General features: G+C 60.9%; 1 protein-coding gene across 1 annotated transcript in view; it reads left to right on the forward strand.

The window, feature by feature from the left end:
* The window catches only part of CELSR2 (cadherin EGF LAG seven-pass G-type receptor 2), a gene marked incomplete at both ends in the record, with an annotated part of 30253 nt that overhangs the window by 5773 nt on the left and 12023 nt on the right, over window positions 1-12457 (forward strand). The window contains 17 exons of the mRNA XM_084220729.1: window positions 54-701; window positions 1267-1489; window positions 2039-2154; window positions 2561-2649; window positions 3264-3421; window positions 3858-4021; window positions 4889-5014; window positions 5465-5631; window positions 6286-6471; window positions 6594-6707; window positions 8068-8242; window positions 8909-9050; window positions 9505-9625; window positions 9806-9989; window positions 10748-10849; window positions 11592-11686; window positions 11761-11970. Coding sequence (XP_084076855.1) covers window positions 54-701; window positions 1267-1489; window positions 2039-2154; window positions 2561-2649; window positions 3264-3421; window positions 3858-4021; window positions 4889-5014; window positions 5465-5631; window positions 6286-6471; window positions 6594-6707; window positions 8068-8242; window positions 8909-9050; window positions 9505-9625; window positions 9806-9989; window positions 10748-10849; window positions 11592-11686; window positions 11761-11970 — 3020 coding nt within the window. The remainder of the gene's footprint in view (window positions 1-53; window positions 702-1266; window positions 1490-2038; window positions 2155-2560; window positions 2650-3263; window positions 3422-3857; window positions 4022-4888; window positions 5015-5464; window positions 5632-6285; window positions 6472-6593; window positions 6708-8067; window positions 8243-8908; window positions 9051-9504; window positions 9626-9805; window positions 9990-10747; window positions 10850-11591; window positions 11687-11760; window positions 11971-12457) is intronic.

Genomic DNA, 12457 nt, shown 5'->3' on the forward strand with positions numbered 1-12457 from the left:
GAGCTATCCATTGCTGTCACTGACTCTCTCCTATGTCCCTGCTTTGTCCCCAGATGGCGTTTACAGTGCAACAGCGCAGTGTACGCTGCGAGTGACGGTGATCACAGATGAGATGCTCAGCAACAGCATCACCCTGCGTTTGGCCGACATGTCCCAGGAACGCTTCTTGTCCCCCCTACTCAGCCGCTTCCTGGAGGGAGTGGCTGCTGTCCTGGCCACCCCCCGCCACCGCGTCATCCTCTTCAACATTCAGGCGGACACAGACGTGGGGCCTGCGCGGATCCTCAATGTCAGCCTCTCGGCACTGCTGCCGGCGGCGCTGCCGGGCGCATCGCGGTTCTTCTCATCGGAGGAGCTGCAGGAGCGGCTGTACCTTAACCGATCGCTCCTGGCGGCTACCACGGCCCAGCGAGTCCTGCCCTTTGATGACAACGTGTGTCTGCGCGAGCCCTGCGAGAACTACATGCGCTGCGTCTCTGTCCTGCAGTTCGACAGCTCCGCGCCCTTCCTCGCCTCCGACACCATCCTTTTTCGCCCCATCCACCCCGTCACGGGCCTGCGCTGCCGCTGCCCGCCTGGCTTCACCGGCGACTACTGCGAGACCGAGATAGACCTCTGCTACTCCAGCCCCTGCGGCAACAACGGGCAGTGCCGGAGCCGTGAGGGTGGATACACCTGCGAGTGCCACGAAGACTTCACTGGTTAGAGTCACCGGCCAGCCCTTCCTCGTAGTGTCCATCCTCATCTTTCCTCATCCAGCTCCTCTTCAGCCCTCCCTCCCTCCCTCCCTCCCTCTGCCGGTAGACTGGTGGCACCGGGGCCATACCCCCTATGCCCACCCTGGGACTCCAGCCCCCATGGGACCCCTGCTGGGGGGTGCCAGCCAGGTGGGGGAGGGCATGTCAGAGGAGGGGGTGTCTTTAGGTTTCAGTGGTGATGGGAGGTGGTTGCCATGGTGATAGAGCTGGGGATAAAGATACTGGAGGGTAGGGAGGGAGAGGGGATCTCCACCCTCCCACTTAGGGTGCTTGGTGTCACATTGGGGAGCCCTGTGAGTGTCTGGGAGGAGAACTCAGGGGTTACTGGGGGATGGGGAGGAGAGAGGACCCCCACCCCCCATTTTTGGGATGCTGGTGCCATTGGGGTATCACACAGGGGAGCCCTGCAAGCTGAGCACCTGATGGGGGCCACTCTGGGTTTAATGGCGAGGTGTGGGGGAAAGATGAGACTCCTTACCCCAGTTTTGGGGTTCTGGATGTCACACAGGGGAGCACTGTGAGCTGAGTGCCCGAGGGGGCCGCTGCAGCCCAGGGGTCTGCCAGAATGGGGGCACCTGCCTGAACCTGCTGGTGGGGGGATTCCGGTGTCAGTGCCCCCCCGGGCACTATGAGAAGCCCTTCTGCACCATGAGCACCCGCAGCTTCCCCCCGCACTCCTTCCTCACCTTTCGTGGCCTCCGCCAGCGCTTCCACTTCACCCTGGGCCTCACGTGAGCCTGGGGGAATCTGGGGAGGTGGAGGGTGATGTGTGCCCCTGTGGGTATCACATGGAGTGTGGGGTAGATGGTGATGTTTGTCCTGTTGGCAAGAGATGAGGTGATGGGGTGTGAGGTGATGTGGGCACTGGGTGGGTGCCCTCATTGGCATAATTTGGGATGTGGGATGGTGGATGTCACAAGGGCATCAGATGTGGTGGGGATGCCTCATTGGCATCATGTGGGATGGGTGGTGATCAGTGCCCCGTTGGCATCATATGGACTGTGGGGTGATTGTGTGTGGGGTGATGGGCACCTTGAGGGCACAGGGTAGGAGGAAAGGGTGTGGGTGACTCATTGGCATGGAGGGCAGTGGGGTGGGGGGCAGCTTGTGAGGGCAGGGGCTGATGCGTATGAGTGTCTGACAGTGGATACAAGGTCATGGGGTAGGGCATGAGGGGTGTGCCTTAGGGGCATGGCAGGGTGAGGGGATCTTGGGGAGTGCCAGGGAGGCATGGTGGGATTGCAGGGTATTGGGGCACTGCTGGCACTTGCGTCCCCCAGGTTTGCCACACAGGAGCGGGATGGGCTCTTGCTGTATAATGGGCGCTTTAACGAGCGGCATGACTTCGTGGCACTGGAGATTGTGGACGAGCAGCTGCAGCTCACCTTCTCAGCAGGTACATGCTGCCCCTGCTGCACCCTGGCCCCGTACCCTGACACCCTTGCGGGCACTGTATCCTTCACTGCGTCCCTCACTTCATCCCGGAGATGCCATCCTGGCACTGCCTGGCACTGCATCCTGGGCATCATATTCTTGGGACTGCATCCCTCATTGCATTCCTCACTGCATTCCTCACTGCATCCCTGGCCTGCCATTCTTGGTGCTGCCCAACACTGCATCCCCGGCATCCCATGCCTGACACTGCATCCCTGGCACTACATCCTGGACATGCCCTTGCTAGCTGCACCTCCTGCATCATGTCCCCAACACTGCATCCCTGGCTCTGCATCCTGGGCATCCCATTCCTGGCAGCGCCACCCCTCCTTTCTTCTGGCTGTGTTGCCCTGATGCTGTGCCCACAGGTGAGACCACCACCACGGTGTCACCCTTTGTGCCAGGAGGAGTCAGCGATGGGCAGTGGCACCGGGTACAGCTGCACTACTACAACAAGGTGGGGGCATTGGGGTCATGGGGGGGCACAGTGGGTGGGGAGTGTGTGGGGCAGACAGAGGAAAGGAAGATGGAGGGGAAGGGTGGGGGAATGGAGAGATGGGGGGGATCAGGTAGGGGATTTGCGGCACCTAAAGGACCCCTAAGGGATGTGCCCACCCATGAGGGTCCCAAGGGATGGAGATGGGAGATGGAGGAAGAGAAAGGAGTGGAGGGCAAGAGGGTGTTGGAGAGATGAGGAGAATAGAGAGGAAATTTGGGGAACTCCAAGGGACTGTCAAGAGATGCCCCCATCCATGACACCCCCCAAGGGACCCTCACCCACTTCCTCACCCAGTGGCCCCCTGAGGAATCCCATGTACTTTCCTCACCTGTGGGGACTCCCGAGGAATTGGAAGAGAAGGTCAAAGGGGTGGAAGCTTGGGGGGGATGAAGGGGCCCATTGAGGGGTTTAAGGGGGGCTGAAGGGATGGAGGGGAGTGTTGGAGAGTCTGAAGGGTGGGGGGCTGATGGGCTGGAGGGACATGGGAGCACAGTAAGGGTTGAGGGGTCAGAGGGCAGTGGGAGGATGAAGAGCAGGACAGACGCTGCAGTGCCTAATATGGGGCCCCCCAGCCGGTTGTGGGGCACCTGGGGGTCCCACAGGGCCCCTCAGAGCAGAAGGTGGCTGTGGTGACTGTGGACGACTGTGACACGACCATGGCCCTGCGCTTCGGGCCCCGTCTTGGCAACTACTCCTGCGCTGCCCAGGGCACCCAGACTGGCAGCAAGAAGTGAGAGGGGCCTGGGGATCCCGTCGGTGGGATTCCTTGGGGTACACATAGAGGGGTCCCTTGTAGGTCCCTGTGGGTATGGTACCTTTGAAGTCTTCACTGGCGAAAGGTCCCTTGGGGGTCACAGATCCCTATGGATGGTGGAGTCACTGGAGGTCCCCATGGGTTTGGAGGGCTCTCTTGGGGTCCCCATGGCACTGGGGGGAAGTGGGGAGTCCCTTGGGAGTCTGTTGAGTTCCCTACGGGGGAACACCCTTTGGGTGGTCCCTCAGGTCCCCATTGGTTTTGGGGTGAATGAGTGTTCTTTGGGGTTCCCTTGTGACTCCCATGGGATGGGGGGTGGCTGGGTGTCCCTTGAGGTTCTCTCAGGGTCCCCATGGGTTGTGGGGTCCCTCAGGTGTTTCTTGAGAACCTGAGGTGATGGTGGGCTCTGCAGGTCGCTGGACCTGACGGGGCCACTGCTGCTGGGGGGGGTCCCAACGCTGCCCGAGAGTTTCCCGATTCGCAGCCGGCACTTTGTGGGGTGCATGCGGCACCTGCACATTGACCAGCGCCCCGTGGACATGGCAGCCTTCATTGCTAACAATGGCACCCTGCCCGGTGGGCTCCAGGGTCGGGAGAGCGGGGAGGGGCTGGGGAGAGGCTGTGCTGCTTCCAGCAGGGGGAGATGGGGTGGGGGGTTAAGGGGTACCTGAGAAGTGTGGCTGTGTTTCCTGAATGATGGGAGGGGGTTCCAGGGCTGGAGGGATGGATGAGGGTCCAGGGGGTGTGGGGGATGCTGTGCCCCCTGGATGTGGGATGGGAGGTTAGGGAGTGCAGGTGTGGGTTGAGGGGTATCAGGACCATGGTGCTCTTCCCCCTGGGTGTGGGGACGGGGTGCCAGAGTAATGGGGCTGGATGAGGGTCCAAGGGACACAGGGCAGAGCTGTGGAGAGGGGGTGACAGGACACTGGGGCTGGAGAAAGGTCCAGGGAATGGGCTGGGGCTCTCCAGGGCGTGGGATGGGAAGTCAGGGGACGCAGGTTTGAGTTCAGGGTTGCCAGGGCCACAGGATGTGGGGTATAGAGTAGGGGTTGGTGAGGCTAGAGGGCTGGCTGAGGACCCAGGTCTGGGCAGTGCTTGAGGATCTCTGTGTCCCATGGATTGTGGGGAGGGGGTGCCAGGCTCATGGGGTTGGATGAGGGTCCAGGGACACAGAGGTAGGGCATTCTGTGTCTTCTGGTTTTGGGGTGGGGGATGAGGGGCTGCCAGGGCCATTGAGCCGGAGTGGGTGGCACAGACAAGGCTGTGTCCCCTGGGGGTGGGGCTGTATCCCCTTAGGGGTGGGGTTGGGATGTGGGGTGGAGGTTCAGGGGATGCTAGGACCATGGGGTTGGATAAGGGTTCAATGATGTGGGGATGTCTGTGCCCCATGGGGCCAGGGGCCCCAAGTCATGTGTGGCATGTGACCCCCATGTCCCCTCACAGGTTGTCCTCCCAAGAAGACCCTGTGTGACACCAACACATGCCACAACGGTGGCACCTGCGTGCATGAGTGGGGGGGGTTCAGCTGCCGTTGCCCACTGGGCTTTGGGGGCAAAACCTGCCAGGAGGGTACTGGGGGGCCTGGGGGGACATTGTGGTGGGGCTGTGTGGCATCCGTAGGCTTGTTATAGGGCCGTGGGGGGCATGGGGAAGGTCTCTGAGGGGTGTGGGAAGGGGGTGAGGGGCATCCCTGCTTGTGTTTGGGGGTCCGTGGGGTTGTTTTGGGTTCATGAGAGGTTATGGGGGATCTGTGGGTGGGTGCAGGAGATCTGTGGGATGGTGTGTTGGCATCTGGGGGATGTGCATGGGGTCCCCAGGTGGGTGCTGGGGATCTAAGACTGGGTATGTGAGAGGCCACATGGAGTTGTGGAGGGTCCTGGGTGGGGAGCGGGGAGTCCATGGGCGGGTGTGGGTGGTCTGTATGGGGGGGTGCACGGCCATGTCATGGCGCAGGGGTGCCTGGGGTGGGCTTTTGAGGGGTCATTGAATTGCCCCCTGTCCCACGTGCATGCCCCGCAGAAATGGCGGGCCCGCAGCGGTTTGTGGGCCGCAGCCGCGTGGCGTGGAACGGGCTGGCACTGCCCCTCTCCTTGCCCTGGCCAGTCCGCATCATGTTCCGCACCCGGCACCCCCGAGGGGTTCTGCTGCGGGCGGGGGCCGGAGGTCGCCTGACCCTCATCCTGCAGGTGGGCATGGGGGAGGCATGGGGAGGGCATGGTGAGGCGAATAGGGGAGTTTTCCTGAGGAAGGGGCTGGGGAAGAGAGGTGGTAGACATGTTATTGATTTGGGTGGGGATCATTGCCAGAGGAGGTATTGGTTTTTGTGTCATTGGCATGGGGGAGGTCATAGCTTTGGGGGGAGGTCATTGCCCTGGGAGGGTATTGACTTGAGCAGGAGTATAGGGGGGTTGGCACTGGGGCAGTGCCAGGGGTTGTTGTTCTGAGGATGGGGGTGTTATTGGCATTTTTTGGCATTGGGGAGTTGTTGGCACAGGGTTTATTACCCTGAGGGGGTCATTGCCCTGGGGGAGTCACTGGAATAGGAGGTATTGCTGGGGGGTTATATATGGCCACGGGGAGGTAGTGGCGTAGGGAGTTGGAATAGGGAAGTTACCCTGTTCCAGGGGAGTATTGCCCTGGAGGGGGTCTGTTGGCATTGGCGGTATTGCTGTGGGGCGGTGTATTGCTGGCAGGGGGGAACAGTGCAGTGGGGTGCCACTCCTTGAGGGGGTATTACCTGAGGGGTTGTCTTGTTGTCCCAGGGGAAATTGTATTTCCCAGTGGGCAGTTCCTGGTGCCCATCAGGTTTTTGGGATCCTTGACATGTCTACCCCTCACAGCTAAGCGAGGGGCAGGTGGAGGCTGGTGCCTGGCAAGGGGGTGCCCGTTTGGCCACCCTGCGTCTGCCTCAGGCCAAAGTCAATGACGGTGCCTGGCACCACGTGGAGCTGGAGCTGCGGGGGGGCCCTGGCCGCAACCCCTCTGCCACCCTCCTCCTTCTCACCCTTGACTACGGCCGCCACCAGGTATGGGGAGACTGAGGCACAGGGGGGGCATCCACTCTGATGATCCCCACGTGCCACTGTGCCACCACTTGGCACCCCCTGTGGCACCCCAAGGCACCCATGGGGGTCCCTGTGTCCCCTAGGTGGTGGGCGATGTCCCTGGAGAGCTGCAGGGGTTGCGGCTGCGCACACTGAGCCTCGGGGGGCTGCTGGGGGACAGTGGCACCGTGGAGGAGGGGTTCCAGGGGTGCCTGCAGGTATGGAGGCGCGGGCACCGGGGGTGTGGGGACCATGGGGTGGCGGGTGTAGGGGAAGGGGGGTGGGCTTTGGGATGTAGAAGAGGGGATAAGGACATGGTCACAATGGGAGGGCAGCACAGGGACATGGACACAAGGGCATAGCATAGGGCTTGGGGAAATAGGCACAGGGATGTGGGCACAGATGCTGGTGATGTGGCATAGGGTGAGGACAGGGCACAATGAAGCAGAGCCTTATCTTGGGGATGGGGACATGGATATGATGAAGACGGGCACAGGTACATGGGGTACAGTGCTTGGGGACCTGGCACAGGGCTTGGGGACATGGGTTTTGGGAACATGACACAGAGAAGTGGGGGCATGGGCAGGATGGTGGGGAGCACAGGGATGTGCACAAGGACAGGGGGACATGGGCACAATGGGTGGGAGGCACAGGGACGTGTCACAGGATTTGGGGACATGAAGTGGGGCATAGCACAGGACATGGGGATATGGGCAGGATGGAGAAGGGCACAGGGATGTGGGTACAGGGAGATGACACGGACAAGGAGACGTTGGCTGGGCAGGACATTGGGGATGCACTGGGTACTCATGGACATAGTGACATGGGGCACAGGGTCATCACCCCAGGGCCTGGGCAGTATGGGGACATGGCTGTGGGGACACCCATGTGGGGAGGTCATGGGCTGTACAGGGGGGACCAGCTGGTGTTGGGGCCACTGAAGCACCCAGAGGTGATGTGACTGGAGAGGGAGGCTGGAGTGACATAATGGGTCCTGGTGTGGGCTTCAGGGTGTTGTGAGGACAGACTGAACAGGGTGACACAAAAGGTCTTGGGGGGTAGCGAGGGACATTGAGACTGGGCATGGCACTGCGGCAGGAGGAGTCATGGTGGCTGGGGCATCATTGGGGGAAGTTGGGTTGGGTTGAGGGGGTGTCCCAGGTCAATGAGAGGTCACTGCAGGTGACATGGGGGTGTCACCAGGTGGTGCTGAGGTAGGATGACAGGTGACATGACGCAGGGGGTTCAGAGCAGCACAGTGGGTCCAGTGTCATGGTGGGAGAAACTGAGGAGGGGATGACACTGCAGGGTGGTCCAGGTTGTCCTGGGGTGTCCTGTGTTGTGGCAGGGGACACTGAGGTAGGGATAACAGTGGGGCAGGGGATTTTAGGGTGATATGATGGGTCCTGTGTCGTGGTGAGATCACACTGATGGTGACACTGTGTAGGGAATTGGCGTGGTGCTCTAGGGAATGGTGAGGGAGACGGTAAGGGAAACTGAGGCATGGAGTCGAGTGTGTTGGGGTGGTCCAGGGTGGCTCAGGGGTCTTAATGAAGACATTGATGAGTGCCTCTGCAGGGCCTGCGTGTTGGGGACCCTGTGGTGACTGCAGATGCCCTGAGCCTGGCACAGGCAGCACAGGTGAATGTGGAGGGGGGCTGTGCCCTGCCTGATCCCTGCGACTCGGGGCCCTGCCCCCCCCACAGCTACTGCAGTGATGATTGGGACAGTTTCTCATGCCGCTGCCACCCTGGTGAGCAGGAATCCCCCAGAGCCCTGAAACCCCTTTGACACACCCCAGACTTCCCGCAATGGCCCTGCAACTAACACCCCTGTAACAACCCCTTCTGCCACCCACCCTAGTGAATGGAGACACCCTGAGACCACTGAGACCCCCCTGAGCAGCCCCCCAACACTCCCGACACCGACTGACACCACCAGGATGCTGACAGCCCCGTGACAACCCTCATTTCTACATCTTTGAATGGAGACCCCCTGACAACCCCTGACGTCCCCTGACACCCCATGGGACACTGACACTGCTGAGACACCCCTGTGATACCCCCTACTGCTACCCTGGTGACCAGAGGCCCCCTGGAACCCCCAACAAGTCCCAACAACCCCTGAGACACTGTCACCCCTGTGACACCCCCCACTGCCACCCGCATGAGTGGAACCCCCCCGGCACTTCCTGACAACCCTGAGACACTGCCATCCCCAGCACTGCCACCCTGTGACATTGTCTCAACAATACTACCCTTTCTGGGCACCACCCCTCCACCCCTGTCCCCGAGGCATTGCCACCCTCCCTTGTCACTGCCACTCCTTATCACTGTCACCCTGGGCACTGCCCCTCACCCCCATCCCTGTGCCCTGTCAGTGTCCCCTGTTGTTGTCTCCAACCCTGTCCTGTGCCCAGGGTACTTTGGTGACAGCTGTGTCAGTGCCTGTGCCCTGGACCCCTGCGAGCCTCTGGGCACCTGTACTCGCCATCCAGGCACGGCCCCCGGCTATGCCTGTCACTGTCCCCCGGGCACCTTCGGGGCCCTCTGCCAGCACCGGTTGGTGACACTGTGGGGCTCACGCGTGTTCTGGGGAGGCACGGGGCACCCAGGGGAGTGGGGGCAAGACGAGGGACACCAGGGGCAGGGCATGGGGTGAGAGGAGGGTGGGCATATGGGGCAGGGTGGGTGTGCAAAGGGCATAGTGCATGTGCAAGAGCTGTGGTGGGTGTGCAAAAGGCAGGGGGAGCATGGAAAAGGCACAATGGCTGTGCAAGAGCTGTGGTGAGTATGCAGGGGTCACTGTGGATGAAAAGTGGTACTGTGGGTGTAGAAGTGGCACAGTAGGGGTGCAAGCAGCACTGTGGGGGTACAGGTGGCACTGTGAGGGTACAAGTGGCCATGTGGGTATGCAAGGGACAGTGGGGGGTGTACAAGGGGCCATGTGAGTTTACAAGTGGCATTGTGGGAGTACTCTGGCATGGTGCTTGAGTGCCAGCTCCATTGTCCCTAGGGAGGCGCAGCCATGCCCACGGGGCTGGTGGGGACACCCCACATGCGGCCCCTGCAGCTGTGACATCACCCATGGCTTTGACCCAGACTGCAACAAGACCACGGGCGAGTGTCGCTGCAAGGTGGGACCTGCCAGCCCTTGTCACCTCCCCTACCAACCTCCGCCATCCTCCTGTCACCTCACTGTCACCCTGTCACCTTCCTGTCACGCCCTCTCATGCCCTCGACTACCTCCCAGTCACCTCCCTGCCACCTCCCTGTCACCCCATCCCCGTGCCTGCAGTGACCCTGTGTCCCCCCAGGACAACCACTACCGCCCACCCGGAGGGGACACGTGCCACCCCTGTGAGTGTTACCCCACTGGGTCACTGTCGCGCCGCTGCGATGCCGACACTGGACAGTGCCCCTGCAAAGCTGGAGTCATCGGCCGTCACTGTGACCGCTGTGACAATCCCTTCGCTGAGGTGACAGCCAGCGGCTGTGAAGGTGGGGGACTGTCAACTTGTGTCACCCTGCTGTCACCTTCCATTACTCTCTGTGACCTTGTGTCACCTTGTGTCATCCTGTGTCACCCTGAGTGCCAGTGACCAGGTATTACTGTCACTCTGCTGTCACCCTACTGACCTCATTGTCTCATTGTGTTACTTTGTGTCACCCCACTCTTACTCTGTGTCACACTGGTGTTACCCTGCTGTCATCCTGTGTCACCCTACACCACCCTGTGCCATCCTGATGTTCACCTGCTCTGCCACAGCTGTCATCCTGGGTGCCATTGAGTGCCATTGTCACCCTGTATCGCCCTGTGTCACCCTACTCTGCCCTGTTGCAACCCTGTGTCACCCTGTGTTACTCCAAGTGCCAGTGACTGGGTGCTACTGTCACCCTGCTGTCACCCTATGCTACCCTGCATCACTGCCTCATCACTTTGTGTCACCTGCTGTCACCTTGCTGTCACCCTGGCTGCTGGCAGCTTAGTTCCACCAACACCTTGGTTGTTGGTGTAATCCCATTGACATCTTTTGTCGCCCCACTGTCACCCTGTGTCACACTGCTGTCACATTGCTATCACCCTGTGCCACTATGTCACCCTACTTTTACCCTGTGTTATCCTTTTGTCATCCTGCTCTGCCATTCCTGTCACCATGCTGTTAGCCTGTGTCAGCCTGGGTTCCAGTGACCAGGTGCCGCTGGCACCCTACTGTCACCCTGTGTCACCCATTCTGATGCTCTGTTGTGTCTTGCAGTGAACTACGACAGCTGTCCCCGGGCCATCGAGGCCAGCATCTGGTGGCCCCGCACTCGGTTTGGGCTGCCAGCTGCAGCCCCGTGCCCCAAGGGCTCTGTTGGTACGTGGGGACATGGGGACAGGATGGGGGTAGCATTGGGCACACTGCCAGAAGGGCTGGGGGTGACACGGTGGTGACATCACTGGGATGCGGCTTAGAGGGGTTGACACCACGGTGGCATTGCTTGGGTAGCACAAGAAGGTGACACAGTGATTGCACTGCTGAGACACGGTGGGGAGAGAGGACACGATGGTGTCACTTCAGGGTGGTGATATGGTGGTGGCACTGCTATGGGATGTTGACACCAGTGTATCATGGTGGTGGCACCAGTTGGATGGAGCTGGGGTGGGATGGCACCATGGGGCATCACTGGGACAGGGCAGGGGGGGTGATACTGTAGTGGCGTTGTTGTGTTGGTACAGGGAAGTGACACTGGGGTGGCAGGTGACACTGCTAGGATGGGTTAGGGGTGGTGACACCTTGATGGTACTACCAAGATGGAGTAGGGGTGACGTAAGTGTGGACTTGTTGGGATGAGGCTGTGGTGTCACTGCAAAGAGTGTGACACTGGTGGCATCAGGACTGGTGACTGTCATGGTGGTGTCACTGGGGGGTGGCACAGGAGTGTGACACTGTGGTGGCACAGTTGGAACAAGGCATGGCACCACTGGGACAAGGCTGGGGTCACCACTCTGGCATCACTGTAGGGTGGAGCAGGAGTGTGACACTGGCAGCACTGCTAGCTGTGTGGTGAGGCTGCCCCATTGTCCCCATGGTGCACTCAGTGTCCCCCATCCCACAGGCACGGCACTGCGCCACTGTGACGAGCACAAGGGCTGGCTGCCCCCCAACCTCTTCAACTGCAGCACGCTGGCCTTTGCCGCCCTTCGCCCATGGGTGAGCCAGGGAACACCAGCAGCCATTTGACAGTGCCGCTGGGGCTCCCCTCACTCTGTGTGTGTCCCCCCAAGGCGGAGCAGCTGGTGGGCAACGAGTCCCGGTGGGATGCAGGGCAGTCGCGGCGCGTGGCGCTGGCACTGCGTGAAGCGACACGTGAGGCCCGCGGGTACTTTGGCAGTGACGTGCACCTGGCATACCGCCTGGCAGGGGCCCTGCTTCGCCACGAGAGCCGCCAGCGTGGCTTCCGCCTCGCTGCCACCCAGGATGTGCACTTCACTGAGGTGGGCATGAGATCTCAGGGATGGGGACATGCCCGGTGGAAGAATGGGCAAAGCGGAAAAGAGGTTGGGATAATGAGCACTCCCATGGGGGGAGATATGGGTCCATGAGCCCAGACACCAGGGTGATGGGCACCCTGTTGAGGAGGGATACTGGGGCAGGAGAGAAGATACCCGGGTGACAGGCATTGAGGAGGGAGGTTGAGGGAGAAGGAAGGGAGGTTGGAGTTATGGGGACCCCTTTGGGGAGGGCCATATTTGGGCAGAAGGTCAAACACTGGGGTGATGGGCATCTGCAGGGGGAGGTGTTGGTGCAGGAATCTGACTGCCAGAGTGGATGGCACCCACTTGGGAAGGGTATTGATGAGGGATCCCATGCATTAGGGTGATGTTGGGGTAGGAGGTTTGATGCCAGGGTGATGGGCAGCCCTGAGCAGCGGGTGTTGGTGTGGCTCAGGGTGCGCCCTCAACTTTGTGGGGGTTCAGCACC

Source organism: Fringilla coelebs (assembly GCF_963513975.1).
Source record: "Fringilla coelebs genome assembly, chromosome: 23".
Taxonomy (NCBI): Eukaryota; Metazoa; Chordata; class Aves; order Passeriformes; family Fringillidae; genus Fringilla; species Fringilla coelebs.